At 45.8% G+C, this 18994-nt stretch overlaps 1 protein-coding gene across 2 annotated transcripts in view; it reads right to left on the reverse strand.

The window, feature by feature from the left end:
* Positions 1-738: 738 nt before the first annotated feature.
* Positions 739-18994, reverse strand: part of CPEB1 (cytoplasmic polyadenylation element binding protein 1) — a 26998-nt gene continuing 8742 nt past the window's right edge. Inside the window, exons 2-10 of one of the 2 annotated variants that reach the window (XM_012642629.1) lie at positions 14596-14819; positions 12553-12805; positions 10423-10536; positions 10011-10100; positions 9013-9149; positions 5619-5817; positions 4247-4341; positions 3598-3678; positions 739-2196 (exon numbers count right to left, since the gene is read on the reverse strand). In XM_012642629.1, the coding sequence (XP_012498083.1) occupies positions 2086-2196; positions 3598-3678; positions 4247-4341; positions 5619-5817; positions 9013-9149; positions 10011-10100; positions 10423-10536; positions 12553-12805; positions 14596-14819 (1304 nt within the window). In that variant the 3' untranslated portion in view covers positions 739-2085. Of the gene's footprint in view, positions 2197-3597; positions 3679-4246; positions 4342-5618; positions 5818-9012; positions 9150-9995; positions 10101-10422; positions 10537-12552; positions 12806-14595; positions 14820-18994 lie in introns of both variants that reach the window. The other variant, XM_012642630.1, reaches the window with a different exon arrangement.

Below are 18994 nucleotides of genomic sequence, written 5' to 3' on the forward strand. Positions count from 1 at the left end.
GCAAGCTGCTGCCAGGCCCACAACAAAGGCGCAGGCCGCTCACTCTTGGGGAATCCCCTGCCCTGCACCAAGTGCGTCCTTGCACCTCACACGAAGGGACGCTTTAGGATGCAGGGTTTCCTCCACTTCAGACTTAATTGGAGTCTCTCAAAAGATCAGTCCTAACAGCTAGGCTCAGGTCCACTTCACCGGAAAAAAAAAAAAAAAAAAATCAGCAGCAGACCCTGTGACAAATCCTGGGGACTGTGAGAGAGTCCAGGTGATAGGGCTCCCTGAAGAATAGCAAAAAGCAAATTGCTCCCTCTCAGAAAAGAACTGGGTCAGCACACGTCAGTCCAAGAGGATGAGAAGCCTCCCAAGAAGAAACACACCAAGGCTTCCAGGAAAAGCTGAGAACAAGTGGCTTCTGCAGACAGTGACACCGGAGCATCTGTGCTTCCAGCATTCTGCAAGCTGGACCTGGAGGCTGTGAGGAGCCCCAAAAAGCTTAAATGTGAGGGCTTTTTATACTTGGGCTAGAAGCATCCACCCACTGGAGAGCCATCTCCAGAAGTGCATTTGACCATGGAAGTGACCAAAAAGTACTCACAAGGACAAATCTCCCATATGATCCCAATTATTCCTGGGCTGGAATCCCATCACAGAAAATCCAAGGAAATGAGTTGTTACTTTGGAATCTTTTTACCCCATTACCCGCTTTGCTCCCAGACCTTAGACACAGAGACAAAACCACAACTCTGCTGCAACGTGTTTATTATGTGCCAAAAAAACTACACCACAGCTTACTCCACACATCTGTAGGAGAGTGCAGTCTTGCCTGCATATACTACAATGAGGTAGAGACTTCACACACAGCTTCACAAAACCCACAGAGTAGCTGGGATATGCAACAATGCAACATCAGCTCAGCGGGAGGGGGGGTGGGTTATGACACTGGTTCTTTGGCACACAGCTTCCCTAAGAGGGGCAAGTAATTTAAAAAAAAAAAAAAAGGAGAAAGAAAGGAAAAAGTCAAGTTTTCAAATTCCAGTAGCATTTCAGTCAACTGCAACTGTTGTTTCATACATTCCTCAAATGAAAAGCGTAAGGGATGGGTACTTGCCCCCTCTAAGAGAAAGGGCTCCTGTGAGCCTTCATCTGCCCCCACCAAAAGCAGCCCTTTTTTTTTTTTTTTAGCTCAGTTACAAAAGAAAAAAGTCCTGTGACTTTGTGATTAAAAACTTCTATCACCCCCCCTCACATAAGTGCAACTTAAGAAGGTGCAATAAACCATTTAAAACTATATACAGCAGCCGCTCAAACACCGTTTATCCGGTCCAGTTTCAAATAAAACAAAAACAATTTTTTTTTTCTTGGTTGCAAATGCCTTGATTCGCAACTGTGAGAAACAGTGACCAGCAGTCCCCCAGACACAAATTTGCTATAATGTTAAAAGCTGCCAGGAAAGAAAAAAATCTCTTGTTCCAAACGACTTAAAAACTGTTTTAAGGAGTGTAAAAAGGAACCGGTAAAAACCCTCGAGCGTAAAATATGAAATATGATTTTGGTTTAAATGAAGAGCAAAGTCTCCTTGTTGTTTACAGTAAAAAACACCAGCTGAACACTCAGTTTATGCCGTTCAGGTGGGGGTAAATAAATGGAAAGGCACTGTATGGCAACTGCAAGAATGAAACCAATGAGACCTGCACATCATCACCATCAGTATTGCAAGGAATGTAAAAAAAGCGCTTTAATAAATAAACCTAGATGTAGGCATCCGTGTCAATACCTTCTGGACACGTAGTTCTTTTTTTGCTTTTTCATCGGCAAAATGAGGAACTAAAATCTGGGAAAACTACAGAGTCGCTTGGAGGGTGAGCCAGAGGGTCCTTGCCCTGGCACACCCCCTGAAAACAAAACCCGACAAAACTCATTGTGCATTAGTTAGTGCAGAAACAAAGACAGATTCAGCAAGTGCAAAGGTGACTACGAGTTTCCCTTGTCCTCGGGAAGCTGGCTTCCTGGTCGCCAGTGGCAGGGTGGTGCAGGCTGCTGCCTGACCTGCCAGCTTTGGGCGCCACAGGCTGCCGGGCGAGGCCAGCTCCTCTAGCTGGAATCTCGGTTCTTCTGGTTCCTCATCAGGGGGCTGTGGTGGCGCAGGCCCTCCATGCTGTGCCGCCAGTGCCAGCAGCTCCGGCAGAAGTATTTGAAGCAGACCTGGGTTGGGGGAACAAAAAGAGGGATGCCACGCCTGGGTAGCACCAGCCACAGGAGCTGCTGCACAAGTGGCTTGCTCTGCCGACAGCCACTGTGGCGTCAGAAGAGACTGTCCCCCTGGGGCCCTCTCACCCCAACACGGAAGTCTGACCAATCATGACAAATCCAACGTCAGTGTTTCTATGGGCACCCTTAAACATGCTGGGCTCCTACTGTGTACGAAGACTGCGCCAGCTTCCCTCATCCCCTCTAACCACTACAGCTGCTCTCCTATTGCCCTGCCCTTCTCACCTCCTACAGAGTAGCTGCATCACACAGCTGCTAATGTGGGAGAACGTTTAAAGACACTGACTACAGATTCTAAAGCTAGGCAACATGGCTTCTTCTTCCCACTAACAGAGGTGACTGGGTTAAGTGCCTCAGGCTCAGTCGCCCTCTTGCTATGTAACCTCAGGCAAGCCACTGACCTGAGCAATTGTCTGAAAATGGAGGTCATCTGTGAAAGATGCTGATCCATAAAAGCCTGCTAGAAGAGGCTGATCAGAGAGAGACTTGTTCTCAGGCTTTAACTAAAAATCCAAACTTCAAACTCTCACTTGGGAGCCTCAGTTGAACTACCAAAACCTGAGCAACAGCATCGCTGTGCAACAAAAAAAAAAAAAAGAAAAGAAAGAAAGAAAAGCCTCTACTAAGCATGGATGGACTGCTACTGTCTTAAAAGGCCCCAAACTCCCCCTAAAACTTATCAAAGTATGATGAAGATCAGCAACACTGACACCAACTGGAAACTAGTTAGAAACACAGAATCTCAGGCTCTTCCCAAACCCCGCTGAATCAGAATCTGCTTCAAGTAAGACCCTCAGGTGATGTGCACAGTGACGTCTGAGAAGCACTGCCAAACACACCCATGCTCCACCACCCAGAAACATTCACTGGGAAGCTGCCAACTGCCTTCTGCCGCCTCTTTTTGCACCTGTGTGTACAGCCCAGGTGCAAATTTCAAAGCAGTCCAGAGGTTCGCAGAAAAAGAAGAGGGTCCTTGGGTAGAGAAAAATCAGTCTAGAAGGCCTCAGAGTTATAGCAGCAGCACCTGGCTCATAGGTCCTGCTGGCCACACCCACCCAGGTTTCTATCATCTACAAAAACCCTCAGTGAGCAATAGTGCCATACTGCACAGCAACATCTCAGCAGGGAGCAGGCCTAAGTATCAAGATTCGATTCCACAAGCTTTCCCAAAAGTTCTGGGTCAAGCGTACTATAAAATATTACTGCCATCTGCTCTATGCTCTCAGACATCATGAAGTACACCTTACAATGCCAACATTCAATGTCATGAACTTGGCACTACAATTTTTAATTGAGGGCAGGGACTTCAGACTTCTCATTGCCCAGGGGACTTACCTGATCTCGGCAGAAGAAAGGACCAGGCTGAGAACTGCAGATATGACACAGAGAATCTTCTAGGTAGGGATCGATCTGAACCTGCACAAAAGCAAAATAGGAGGATGAAGTGGATCCTCACTCCAGGAGGCCAGCTGGGCTAGAAGAGAAGGGCACACGTAGAAGTGTAGGATGTCTGCCTGTTTTAAAGGAGGTCTAGAGAGAATTACAGACAGAGAGGACAGACTCACACACTATGCAGAGCCAGGCTGGCTGCCTCCAAGATTCAGGCAACCACACGCATTACTGCCTGGCCTTCTCAGCAAACTATATGCCAGCCCTTTACCATTTGGCAATAGCCAAGTGTGCAGAAGATTCAGGAAAGGTTGGATAATGGGAAGTCAGGCTACTTAGCACTGCCAGACAAGTAACACAGTGAGGGAAGGCACGCTGAGGAGATTCAACAGTCCCACTTTCCTCCCTCCTGCGTTGACAAGACCAGGCCCACTCTCAAACCCTAACCTCATGCTAATTCTCAGCACTTTGGCTCACTTCTCTAAGCATACACCCAGCACAGATACAGCTTCAATCTCAGGCTTGTCCTGGGTAGTAACTGGCACAAGCCCCTCTCAGATATCCCAGAATAAGGGCATAAAACCAGCCAACTCACCTTCTTGGTGAACTTCGTGGTTTTGATTTCCACAAAAGCAGCACTGACTGCTTTCAGGTAACTACGTTGGTTATTGAAAGTCACGCGACCAGATCCTAGGAACAACAGATACAAACTTACCTTCTAACCAAATTCTCCCAAATGCCAGTCTTTAATGCTCAGGAAACCCTGTTTCTATACCAGTGCTGTCCAACAGAAATATAATGTGAGCTACTTACGTAATTTTAAATTTCTATTGGCCACATTGAAATAAAAAGTGGTGGATTTTAATAATATATTTTATTTAACCCTGCATGTCCAAAATATTACCACTTCACATTCAGCACTAGCTGTGTTTCAAGCACCCAATAGCCACATTTAGCTGGTGGCTAACATATTAGTGCAGTTATAGACCATGGAATGGGTGAAGGATTTCCAGAACAAAATGGGGAGGGGAGGGAAGGGACTCCTCCAGTGTAGGCAAATGCACAGGTAAGGAAGTTTAAAGGGTTCAGAGTGGAAACCAAAATGCAGAGAGAACGCTTCTCTGAAGGGTAGGCCCCCGTAGTAAAACCCTTCCTGGCCTAGAGGTACTCTGGAGGCCTAGCAGGAGAGCCAGAAGAAGCCCAATCCTGCCAAGTGCCACCTCCACCTCTGCAGCCTCTGAAGCCCCTGTTCTTAATCTGCAGCACAGCACTGATGAGCACACAATGCTCCTTCCTGACCAGATTCAGTGTGGGTGGGCAGGGTAAGCATTTGGGGAGGTGGGTTAGCCACATCTTGATCAGAGAGCTCAGGCTCTGCTCCACCTCCAAACCCCACTACTGAGATTATTCTGCCATGACTAGTGAATTCATCTCCTTTCCCAGAGGGGCTGATCACAACCTAGTGGTTAGGCCCACAGACTCCCCTGAGCTAGAAGAGCACAGGCTATGACTATACTCTGTTGCCTGAGTTACTCAGTAAGTCCTCCTTCAGCCTGACCTGGTCTCTGACCCTAGACAACGCCAGAGCTTTTTAAGAACTTTTAATAAAGGAAACCAGGCAAGTTCAGGAGAGTGTGACCTTTTAATGAACTATTTATTACCTGTTGTCTGTCCCCAACTGTTTAGCGGTAAACTCTTAAGATTCCAACAAAGTTCCTGCCTCATTGTCACCTCCTATAGTCTCCAATCACTTTTTTCCCCCTCTCTACAGGAGGTGGAAGTAGAAGACTGAGTGTAGGGGGCCCAGTGCTGGTGATATGTCTAGAAAGAGATGCTATGCTGCTGGTATATGCTGATCTGCAGACCTGGGTCAGGCCTCTCTCTCTCCATTCCCGTGGGAAAGTATCACAATCTTGGTCTACTCCCAGGGGCCACCAAGCTTTCCCACACAGAAGTGGGACACTTACCAATGGGATACTTGTGCTTATCTGTGTCAATCCCAGCATACACCACGCCCCCAAATAGGTCATTCAAGATGGCTGCCAGGGCCTCGGCGTTGAGCATCCCATGCAGAGCACCAACAAACACCGTCCTGCTGGGGTCAAGCCTCTGAGATGGGCTCCGGACAAAGTTGCTGTCAGCCAAGACCCAGGGGATCACCTGCACCTGAAAAACCACCCAAAGGTATATCAGCCCTGGCAAAAAGCCTCAGAGAGAGGCTCCCGTTGGCAAGGCACATGCTCTGGAGTTACGAAAGCTGGGGTTGCCACGGCCCATAAAGGGTGAAAAGGTGTTATCGCCCGGGCTCAGGCTCAAGGGCAATCAGTAACCCACCTTACTGCAACCCAACTAGAGTTGACTTTTACTGAGTCCATGCGTAAGGAATGGTGGAAGTAAAAAATAACACTCACTCATTCAGGAGAGTAAGCAAAAAAGTACCAAATTGTCATGCCCAGGAGTTCAGCACTCTGTCACCACCTCTAATTGTGTGGTTCCAACAAAGGACCACAGACACTGGTGAACAGAGAGCATGACCTGGAGTTCTCAAGAAAGGAAGATGCACAGAGAAATTACAGGAGCCTGAAGGACAGAGAAGTGTGGATGCTTACAGTAATTGGGATGGTCACTGGTCCCACCTGGGCCCCAGAGGGCTGTGCCGGAGGCAGTGGGGCTAACTGGAGAGACAGCGGAGAACATCATGCACAGGAGACCCCCGAGGTCTTGCAGAGCTGAGGACACCAGGGGCAGGAGCTGACTCTTCAGAGGCTGATTCTTTGCCCCTGAAACTCCTGAGCCTAGAAAAAGACCTGGCATAACAGGCAGAGGACTCCACAATAAAACGAGTCAATGACGACTAGTAAGTGTTTTGGGAAGACTGATCTGTGAAGATCTAAAAAAAACTGGCTTAAAGCAGGAAGAGATCTGAAGCAGAAACCAGCAAGGAGGCAAAGCAGGAGTGCAGAGGACAGGTGATTAAGCCTTGGACAAGGCTGGCAGCAACGGGGACAGAACAGGCCGAGACTGAGGAGATCCTTCAGCGAAGTGTCTGCAGCACTGAGACTGTGAAGGCATGGTGGGCAAACAAGGAAGAAGCAGTACTGGGGGTCATCGGGGGGAGGCCTAGGCCTACGTGAGAGGGCCTGGCAGAGGTTACCAGGGGAGCCAATTTCACTACAAGATGAAAAAGCCTATTTTCCACACAGAAGAATTTGGGGTTACAGGACATCCCAAAGGAGGGCCCCACAGGAAGGTGGAGCTCAGGTAGCACATGAGGCTAGAAGAGTGAATGTGGGTCTAAAGGTAAGAGCAGAACCACAAAGGTGGGTGATTTATCTAAGATGGAAAAGAAGACAGGAAGGAGTCAAAGACGGACTATGCTGGTGGCGATGGGAGGCGAACACAAAGGAAAAAGAAGAGTCAGAAAGGTAGGAGACTGAGACGCAGCCTACAGCCAATGGATCAAAGATACTAAACCCTGCAAGGAGGGAACAGGAGATGGGAAGGTGTCCACAGGAGCACGGTGGAGGAGGAGGAGCTCTACCTATGGATATGGCAGTCTGTGGTTGTAAAAGCAGGGGGCAAGGAAGAGGGAGCACGTTAACTAAGTTTTAGAATATAATACAGTGAGATAATTGCATGAGTTTCACACAGTAAGAAAGGAAAGAAGGAGGGAAAAGCTGTGGGTCCTCGTGGGCAGCCAGAAGATGAACTTTGCCCTGTCACTAAGACAGAACATGGACCAACACCAGGAAACATCTATAAAACAAAGAGCCAGCTTTGTTACACGGATTATTTATTTTAAATATAATGTGACTTGCCCAATAAAATAGGCATTTTTCCCCCCTAACCCTATTGATTTTGTTTTGTTTTTTGAGACAGACTCTCATTCTGTTGCCCAGGCTAGAGTACAGTGGCATCACCATAGCTCACAGCAACCTCCAACTCCTGGGCTCAAGCGATCCTCCTGCCTCAGCCTCCTGAGTAGCTGGGACTACAGGAACACACCACCACACCCAGACAATTTTTCTATTTTTTGAAGAGATGGGGTCTCACTCTTGCTCAGGCTGGTCTGACTCCTGACCCCAAGCACTCCTCCTGCCTCAGCCTCCCTGAGTGCTAGGATTACAGGTGTGAGTCACTGTGCCCAGCCAGATTTTTTTGAAAATAGACTTTACTTTTTAGAGCAGTTTTAGGTTCACAGTAAAACCAAGCAGAAAGTACAGAGTTTTCCCACATACCCTCTGCCCCCACACATGCACAGCCTCCCCACCACCATCCTACACCAGAGTGCTACTTTGCACTGACATATGACCGCCCACCCAAAGTCCACGCTTGACATTAGGGTTCACTCTGGGTGTCTGTTGTACATCCTGTGAGTCTGGACAAATGTGTAAGAACACGTATCCACCATTATAGTGCCATACAGAACACTTTCACTGCCCTAAAAATCCTTTGTGCTGTGCCTATTCATCCCTTCTTGTTAAACCCTTGGCAACCACTGATCTTTTTACTAAAATAGGCATTTTAGTTTCCCATTTTATAGATAAGGAAATAGAGTTTTAGAGATATTAAATATCTAGTCCAATATCACAAAAGTGATACACTCTAGAATCAGATTTTAAGAAACACCGTACCAATTCCTGAGATCAAAACTTGCTTTGACAAGTGGTTCTCAAACATTATCCACTAGAACCACCTGGAGTGCTTGGTTAAGTGGAGATTCCTAACCTCCACCCAGACATTCAGTAAATGTGGGATAAGGCCCAAGAATCTGCAATGAGGTCCCCAGGTGAGATAACTCCATATTAGAAACACCTGATGCCAAGGACACACAGGCCGATACCAGAAAGTGTAAGAGAGAGAATCATATGGAGAAAACCATGTAACTAATGAAGCCCTGAGCAGGAGGGAAGGAGTAACCTGTGTGGGTGTGGACTAAAGGGAGTTCGCCCACCACAGACTGGGAGGTCAGAAGGCATACCCTGAGGACAAGACTAGGGAGAAAGAGCTGTAGGTTTTATCAGTTAAGTTCAAGTAGAGAAAGCTGCTGCTCTCGATTTCATCTCTAAGACAAGAAGTTTGAGGCGTAAGTGTTGACTAGAAAAAGAGCAGAATAAAGGGCAGAGATTAGTTTGATCTCCTGTGGGGGAGGGGTGTGTGTGTGTGTACACACCATTAAGGTCCAAAGTTGTTTTCCCTTTTTTTTCCCCATGTAATTGAGAAAAATTTATTGTATTGTTGTATTTATCATGAGGCAAGAATACTCCTTGCCTGCAGATTGCACATCCTCCCACTCCAAGAAAATCCAGTGACCCACTATGCCAATTACCACGATCCAGAAAGGACACCAGGCTAACTCACCTCCTTACAGCGCATCCTTCGGCTAGACATCTTGAAATAATATTCACTCAGGCCATCTGGGCTCAGCGGGTCATGAGAGCAAGCCTGAAGCAAGGCCCGGACAGACTTCTCTAGTTCGAAGACCAGATACACATACCCTATTCCCAATGAGAGGAAAGATCACATTAACATCGCTTAGGTGGCTACCCCTCAGCCTTGGCTGTGTAGCAGGGAGTTTCTTCCAAGAAAGGAGGCCTTGGGTATAAGATACACTTTTGTCCTACCCCTGAGAAGTCTCGTGGCATGGAAGCACTTGCTATGCCAGATGCCCAGGCCAAGGAGAGAGATGTGCACCATCTCCCACCCTAGTACGGGAAAGGGCTGGCAAGCCGGGACAGAGGATCCCGACACAACCACTGCTCTCCATCCCAGAACACAGAGCAAGCTCAAGTGAGCAGAGGCAGGTGTTTCCTGGGGGCAGGAGGGTGGCAGGTACTGCTTTAAAAGCCTAGTTAAACCACAGGTCCAGTTCACCGAAGATGGGGCAGAGTGAAAATAGCACCTGCTCCTTTCTACAGGGAAGGGATCTCATTTCAGACCAGTGAGGAATCAGATTCTTGGTCCTCGTTCCTGCCAACTCCAAAGGGATCTCAGAATTAGGTCAGGCAACAGTGTAACTGGACAGGAAAGGCAGGCCAGGGAAAGCTTTTCAGTTGCCTCATTTTGAGAGGAAAGGCCCTGCTGGGGTTCGGGTTTAGAGGGAAGCGTACAAGGAAAGGGTATCGGAAGCAGCTCCTGTTGCTGTGTGAGTCTGGACAGATGGAACATTAGCTTGGAAGAAGCAGAAGGGTGTGCTCGGTTGAAGAGAAAGTGCCGATGGCTGAAAGGTCTGTGCCCTGGAGTGCGCACCATGTTACCAGCATGCATCTGTGACATCCCAGCACCCCTTGGTGCAGTTATGTACTAGGGAGGGGAAAAAAAAGCTCCTACCATGTCTTTATTACCTTTAGGCATATTACCTTTGGGAGGACACCGGGGGTGCTTGCCATCCTTACCAGGCCACTCCACACTCAAAGAACCAAAAACACGGAAGGTATTAACCAATCCAGCTGCAAAAAGAGAGAAAAGGTGGCAGAAGCTGAGGTACCATCCTCCCCAGTAAAGACACAAGCACAGGATCACCTGTGTGCTCCCCTGGCTCATCCCCCTTGCTGAACAACTCAGAATGGACCTCTGGTCTCAGGTGACAAGTGTAAGGACCAGACACAGAAGCAATACAGGAGTCTATGAAATGCACTTCTCCCCTCAGCTGCTCCTGTCATACCTGGAGCTCAGGTAGAAATTCAGCCCCTGCCCTCAAATCCAAGTTTCATGCTCCTGAAAGACATGCCCCACCCTCAACTCCTGAAGCAGGTCTTGGAGGTAGCTCACCTTCTGTAATATCCCAAGGAACACCTCCTAGGAACACCTTGCAGGAGTAGATGGGGTTCTTATAGTTCCGGGGAGGAAGCTGGCCACTCCAGGTACAAGTGGCTTCATTCACAGCTTTGGTAGAAGACAAAGAGAAAAAGGGAGAGGGAGGTGCGTGTCAGAGAATGAATAAAGCCTCCACCGTTCCCTGGGTGAACTTGTTCAGAAAGAATTAGACTGGCTATGAACTTAGCCTGGCTGCCTGAGGAACAGCCATGACTATTCTGAAAAGCAAGAAACCTATGTCTCACCAATTCACTCAGCCAAGTATGGTAATCCTAATTGACTAATTCTGTTCCCGCTGAAATTGAAAGGAATACCAGACCAGATGTAGAAGGTAAATATTATCACACTCCAAGCTATTTTCAAACATATAACTGATACGATAACTACAAAGCAGTTTTATCTAGTTATTGCTTATAGTATTAAATTTATAATTATCTGAAAGTAAACAGAACAATTATGTATACAATGTCCTACAGGCTTATTGGTACAAATGGGCCTTCTCCCAATGTTCAAATAAGGAACATTCTATTCTGTTTCCTGGTCTTGGCTCTGAACTCAATTACAGAAGTTAGGACACTGCCAATAAAAACCACCACTAGCACCCCAAAAAGACAGAATATCACGACTGTTCTCCAAGTCAGAACAATGCCTCACCATTGCCAGAGCTATCTTTACAGCTCCTGAACAGACACTGGCCCTTCCTTGACACCAGCAATGTACAATAATTGTGTCCCCAACCCCTCAGCTTTCTATTTATTTATGTCAAACTTGTTTGTCCAAACCCGCTGCAAAGTTTCTCTGACTCAAATATCATGTTAAGAAACCCTTCCTGCTGATAGGTTAGAAACTATCTTCCATTTAGCCTACCCCTAACTATTTCTACAGGCCTGTTATTGGTGACAATTCAACCTTTTAAGTCTTTAATCCTGTCCCCAGCTCAGATCTGGAAATCTGTGCCTTTCCAGATCACAGACTGACCTTAGTGGGGACTGGCTAGTCCTTGCCCATTTTACCCTCCTTCAGCACTGAGGCAAACAGCCAATTACAGAACCATCATTTTCATTCAGGACACGGATATGGAAGGCCATTCCCTAAAAGGCACAGGCCCAATGTATTGCCACAGCAAGAAACTGGGCACCGTCAATAATATTTCATGACAAAAACAGAAGTCGATATTATGGCCTCATCCAAAAGCATGGTAATGTCATTTCATAGGAAAACAATGGCACCAGAGAAAGTACAAAGATGGGCTGCTAAAACCATTAGGTGAACAGGGCAGCAGCAGTGGTAAGGAAGAATGAGGTCTGGCCCAGCTCTGTGAGTACAAAGATAAGATCTACTGAAGCCTACGGAAACAAATGGAACGGAGAAACTAACATTCACTTAGTCATCAATTCCAGGGCCTCAGAATAGTAGTTGATGAACATCTTCCTGATGCATTTATAGACAATGACATACAGCTCACTTACTTCCAAGCACTGGTATAAGATGAAAAACAGACTTAATACATGTTTAAGATAATTTAAATGACAGAACCTTAAGGATTCCTAAGAGACCAGGACATCTGGGAACATCCCTTACCTTGGAGGTTGACAAGTGGACCACCCACCCCCCAGGACACCCTGGGTGTACCTATCAGAAAACCTTGGAGGAAGAAAGCTCTAGCGTGGGTTGTGTCTGACATGTCTTTGAATTAGAAAGCGGGGAGGGGAGACAAAATTCTGGGCATCATCTCCAGGGTTTCTCTTGAGAACACCCACTCATGAAAGAACTAAAGGCAAGAGCAACACACAGGCAGTCTCCACATAAGGGCACAAGCGAGAGATGGGTCCAAGCCCTTATGCTATGGCACAGCCCTTTGCACCAGACTATCTGCCTCCCTCCTCTCCACTCGGCCTCAAAAACGTTCCGAGGTTTGTCCCCATTAGCACATAACTCCACAGAAAGATCATTCTTTGCAGAGCTGGAGACTCTGCCATGCAACCAAGCCTCTCTTAGACAGTTCACAAAAGTGTGTGAACTAAGGTCACTTTCTCTCCTCCCAGAATGGGCCCCTGGGTCCCACATGTGCTCAAGCCAACTCACCTGCAGCTTGCCGGTGCAGCCTGGCCTCTCTCTCTATGCTGAAAGGGTCTTTGGGAGCTTCAAGGAGGTCCCAGGATGGCCACACAGAGGCTCCTGGCCATCTCTTTGAAGCACTGGTTGGGGAAGGAGTGACAGCAGCGAGAGCAGCTTGCTCTTGGTCCATCCGGGACCCAACCCCCATCTTTAAAGGGTCTCTGGGACCACCCCCCGTCAGAGACAGGAAGGGTAGAGGAGGGGAAATGCGAAGGCTTGACTAGGGGAGGAAAAAGGGAGACAGAAGTTTTTAAAGGACAGTTTTGTTACAAAGTAATAGTCACATCAGAGAAAGTATGAAAAATACCTTACGTTCAGCATTTGATACATTTTCTTTTAGACTTTCTTCCTATGAATTCTTAAGATTAGTTGTAGACATACTATAATTTAAACAAATTGTCCTCTCCCCATTCAACATTTTTTTTCATATTGCCAGACAAGTCTTCAAAACCATTTTAAATCTATTTATCTTACTCTATTTAGGGAACAAGGTACATTTCATTGACCCATTCTCCTATTAAACATTTTAGATACTTTCCAAGTTTACAGAATCATAAATAAAAATGTTAAGATGTAGCTTCTTTATATTTTGTTTTCTTTGGTCAGATTCCTAGAAGTAGAATGCCAAAAATGCTTTCTATGAGGGCTCTGTGTTCTACCAGAAACGTATGGGAACATGAGTTTCACTACAAACTTGTGTCAAGGCTTTAAATTCTAGTTTAAGTGGGTAAAATGATAGCATATTATCAAAAAACTTAAAATAACTAGTTGACAGAGTATTTTATGTAAGTTCATACACTGCCTCTACTTCCTCTTCTCTGAGTTGTCTCCTTATCTCTTCCCCAGTTAACCCCTGGGGTGGGGGGGATATAAGAAAGTTCTTTAAATAAAATCCCAAAATATCAGTCATGAGGTAAATTTCCAAGATTGAGTCCCATCTAAAGTAACATTAACATAACTAGAAGCACCATACCTGACACTATTTTATAGGGGGAGTAAACTGTAGCCCAGAGAAATAAAGGGACCTGCTTATGACTGCCATTCTAGAAACACACCCTAAGCAGATAAAACCAGTGTGCAGTGGGAACCCAATGCCAGCTTCCACATTCTAGGACAAGCTCATAGGAGACCATGACCCATGTTGCCAGTCCTTGGTGTGGAAGAGAAGACGGTGGGAAAATAAGCCGTTCTATGCACTGAACACGCAGCTCAGAGGATGTGGAAATAGAAAAGCAGGGCTCAGATGACACCTGAAATTAACTGTATTTTTATTTTCAGATAATTTCTTACTACCAATCCCACATACATTTACTTCTACTATCCCCTGTGTGTATTATCTGTACTATTCTATCTATACTATCCCCCCACCTATTCTAATCAGTTGTCAGCTCCACTGAGCATGAAGACCACACATGGCTGTAGATAAGAAACATGAGATGCAAAAATTAACTCTGAGGCATTATTTCATAGATTCATCATGGCCTAAGACTGTGAGTTGTATGAATCAGTGAAAAAAAATATAAGAGTTAGAATTAGTCACATCTGGATTAAAATCCTAGTCCTGCTAATCACTAACCTAAGTTTTTAAATTATCACTTAAAATTTTTGAGATAACATGTATCAAGGTAGATAAATGATATCATTTAAAGGCTAAAGAAAGCACCAGTGTAGGTCAAAAAACAGAACATTGCCAGGGCCCGCACATTTACTTCTGCAATTAACTGTTTTCCAGCAACAACTGGAGTAACTAGTAAAATGAGAGTCCTCAGTTCAGGTCCTGAAACGTATTGCTCAATGGGTACTGAAAGCACCCTCAACTCTGTTGAGGATAAAAAGCTCTACGTATGTTCCCCATAATGGCGTCTACTGCTCCCCTCATCCCACCTCCCAGCCTACATTCCAGTGGACAAGCATCCCACTTCAAGCTCTAAAAGTACCACACCCTCCTTTCCCTTGGACACCCACAGGCAATTCCCCCCTCAACATCCCCTTCCCAAGTAAGTTACATACAATCAAATCTGAGAGATGATCTGATCCGGAGCTGAAGCCACTGGTGTCCGAGTCAGAGGGGCTGCTTGATCGGGAATCCAGGATGGGCCGGGTGTCCAGGCGTGATCCTCTAACAGAGGGTGCTGGAAACTTGTCCAAGTCAGACCCAAGGGGATCCAGAGGCAAGAAGCTCAAGGGGGGCTTTCCTAGGACATTTCCCAGTGGGTTATGTAGCATACTCAGTACTAGGACAAAAAAGGAAACTTCATGACTTCTTAGTTTTCTTTCCAGCCAACAGCCTTTCTTTTCTCCCACAGCCACCCAACAAGATATATCAAAGGCAGGACCACTGAAAGCATGCCAGAAACACAATTAGAACATAATGAACAGATATACATCCAGTTCTAATACCTGGCCATCAGAGTACATTAGAGGTAGTTACAGGATGACTGTCTCAAGAGCAGAGTTCCTGATGTTACCATATCAGCAAAACTCTTGCTCTCTGCCATCTAGGCTAAAGGATCAGTGCAAGCATTTGGGAAACTCTGTGCCACTGGGAACCCTGATCGCAGCTGCTATTAATGTCTAGATACACCTACAACATAATTAGGAATCCCAAATCACAGTACTACTTTACCACCTCCCAATGTGTTTATTGTAAGAATTCCCACCTTTCTAATGCCATGTGGCTAAAATACAGAATCTCAGGCCACAGCCCAGAAATTTGGTATAGCATAAGCATGCCATCTCATTTGAGAAGTTCCCTTATGCAGACTTCTAGCATATACAGACTCTCTTCTATGCACTCCTGAACTTGAAATGTTTAGGATGGAAGCAGAATGATACGGTTAAGTCCACTCTCTGACTAAAGACAAACGCGGGATGAAACCCTGGGTCTGACACCTACTATTATGGCTGTGAGCTCTGGGAAGCTCACTTAGCTTCTCTAAGCCTCCATTTTCTCACTGGCATCTTGCATAAAGTACCAACTATTAATATTTCCTGACGCTGTTACGACAGTCCAGTAATTAGATAGCAGGTGAAAAGCGCTCAGCACACCAGTGCCCAGCACACAATCTTTAAATATCAAACACCAAAAAAGAGTAAAATTTTTCCATACTTGGCCTTGAGGAACCTGAGCAAAGCACACTTTTAATCCAATGAGGATGAGGACATGGCACTATGGAGGCACTAAGGCTAGGGAAGAAGCCTTAATTTCATGTTTTTTCATCTGAAGAATGGGGAGAACATCCACCTCAAAATGGCTGTGAGGTGAAACCAAAACATATGTGTAAGTGCTCAATATGGTGGCTGTGACTGGCTCCACTTCAGCCCTGGCTAGCAACTGAACAAAACATAAGTCAACCAGAACTGGTTTCCTCCAGGCCTCTAAGTCAGTCTGAATGGCTGGCTGGGGCCAGAGTGAATCCCAAGAGGCAGAAATAAACCTCTCCAAGCCTGAAACCAAAGTCGATACATGCTTATAAGGTACCCAACATCCATGCCATTCATGACAGAGCATGTGTACAAGATCACGAATATCTGTTACTATGGGATCAGACCAGCCCACTCTCCTTTAGGCATATGACCTCCCTTTTGGATATAGTTGAAGTATCCTTAACTTTTATTTTTTTAATGCAGAAGATACTGTGGATGTATTTATTTATCTAGTTATTAGTTTAGTTTATTGTGGCAAAAATATATTTTTAAGAAACTGTCATACTGTTTTCCAGAGCAGGAAAACATGTAACATGTACCATTTTATATTCCCATCAGCAGTAATGAGAGTTGCAGCCCTTCCACAACCTGGCCAATACCTGGTATGGTCAATCTTTTTAATTCTAGCCAGTCTACTATGCATGTAGGGGGTTAGGGGTGTGATGAAGCCATACCATATCCAGCAAGAGTTAGTTTACTATTAATATTTTGTTTTTCCAAGGAAACATTCTTTACCTGGCCTTTTGAAAATGCTTGGATTGTGACACCCAACAGAAATAATCCTTGACAAACCCTTCCACCTGAAACAAATACAAAATCAAGACCCCTGGAACCCATGCCCTGAGAAGGCAGGAGATGTAAAGATTTATTCAAGGCTCCTCCCTGATGCTGCAAAGTCTGGCGAAAAGGCACCATGAAAACCGACACATCATACGCATCAGTCCAATGCCCTAGAGGGCCTCGTCCTTCTCCGTATTTTACAAAAACAAGTTTAGGGTGGTGAACAATGACCTAACAATCAAATCATAAAGAGCCTTGACAACCAGGTTGTCAGTTTTGATTTTATCCTAAAGGTAACTGAGAAACTGAAGAGGTGGTCACAGAGCTGCCGTGGTGATGGCCAACTGGTGTGACCAGAGAAAATAAGACAACTGGCAGTGGGACCTAGCTTCCAGCTGAGAGGGACACTGTGTGAACTGGACTTACAGGACTTTCTACAGCAGAGATTAGGCACCTGGATGGACACTGGACCCACACAAGGCTGTGATTTTTTTTCCCCTGAAAGGGGTGTGAAGGAAGAAATGAAACAACAGAGTTGATGGTGACAGCAATAGAAGAGATGAAGAATGGGTCGTGTATTATGGGCTAACAACAGAAGAGAGTCAACAGACTGGGAGCAAAATAATGGAGAACTAGTGATTTCAATAGGCTGACAGCTGTGAGAGAAAAAAAGGTGGCAGACAGGATAAATAGGAGGCGGACAGTCAAGATTGAGAGTTGTATTGTTTTGTTTTGTTTTGTTTTGTTTATTTTTTAAGACTTGTTTAGGCTGGTCTCAAACTCCTGAGCTCAGGCAATCCTCCCAGAGTGAGCCACTGAGCCCCGCCAAGATTGAGAGTTCTGAGGATGCCAAGGTCCAGGGTATGGACGCAGAGGTGGCTGAATCAGAATGTGTAAAGTCTGAAATATTCAAAAGGGCATCCATATAGACATTACAGGGAACCTATGGTGATAACTGGAACTGAGGTTAAAACAAACAAAACAGGTGTAGAGAGCTTCAGTGAAGGGAAGGATTAGGAAATTGGTGAGGAACAAAAAGAATGACCCTGAGGTAGATGAGGCTTGGGAGATGAGTAGGCTCCACTTGGCAGAGCAGCATCCTAAAGGAAAAGCCTTCCACTAAAGCAGGAGAAGGAGGGAGCATTCACCAGTGACAAACCAGACGAAGGGCAGCTTGTTTATCACAGAAAAGGGGAGTTTCAAGGGGCACAGCAGACAGCTCAAAGTTGTCAAGGGAGACACAGCATAAAGCACTCTGCAGGAAAAATGCTTAAGAGGTGATGCTGGCCCAAAGGGCCTACATCTGAGGGCACCACGGATGACAAGTATGGGCTACGGCAACTGTCTTCATCCAGTGTTCCTAAAAAAGGCGTAATGGGAAAGCGTCAAAGCGACGTGGTAGACACTACAGACCACTCTTCTCATTCACATCAATTTGTATTCACTGTTGTGTTGGTACATCTGTTTTTCCAGCCACAAATCCATCTACCTCCACTAATCCATAAATTCTCTACCGTGCCTACAAAGGTATCTTGAGGCTTTGTTAAATTCCTGTGTCAAAGCTAGGAATTATCTCTACAGCACTCCTCTAATCTAGTAATAAGCCTGTCTAAACAGAAAATGGCATGACAACCCAAGCTGACCACTAATGAACTCCACACTTCCTTAAGTGCTCACAGTTCATGGTGAGTCATCCATCCCACAATCTGGACCTGGTTCAGTTAAGCTCCTACCACTAATATTAATAGCAACTTCCATTTATTGTATATCTAGCATGTGCCAGATACTGTGTTAGAAGCACCTCACAGCCAGGCATGGTAGCTCACACCTGTAATCCCAGCACTTTGAGAGGCCAAGGCAGGAGGATCTCAAGGTGGGGAGTTCAAGACCAGCTTAGGCAATACGGCAAGACCCCATCTCTACAAAAATAGGAAAAATTAGCCGGAGTGGTGGCACATGCCTGTAGTCCCAGCTACTCCAGAGGCTGAGGCATGAGGATCACTTGAGCCCAGCAGTTCAAGGCTGCAGTGAGCTATGACTGTGACGCTGCACCAGCCTGGGCAACAGAGCGAGACCCCGCTCAAAGAAAAAAAAAAAACCTTAGGTAAATAATCCTTTACCAAATCCAAAAAAGTGGGTAGTAGTGTCATCTTAACAAAAGGAACCCAGGACTCAGGGGCAGCCAGTTAAACCAGCTCATGAGTGACAGTGGGACCCGATTCTTTCCCACTCCAAGCTTCGTCTTCTGTAGTACACCATTTACTAGCTACTTTTATTAAAAAGTCGTTACCTCATATCTGTTTGTCTTCATGTTCCTGGCACTTCTCTTTTGTTCAGATCCTTTAAGACCATCGACTATAGACTAGCGATCTCACCTACCAAAAGTCAGTGCCTTGGGACCTATAACATTCAGATCTTAAGA

Source organism: Propithecus coquereli, unplaced genomic scaffold (assembly GCF_000956105.1).
Source record: "Propithecus coquereli isolate 6110/MARCELLA unplaced genomic scaffold, Pcoq_1.0 Scaffold1806, whole genome shotgun sequence".
Classification (NCBI taxonomy): Eukaryota; Metazoa; Chordata; class Mammalia; order Primates; family Indriidae; genus Propithecus; species Propithecus coquereli.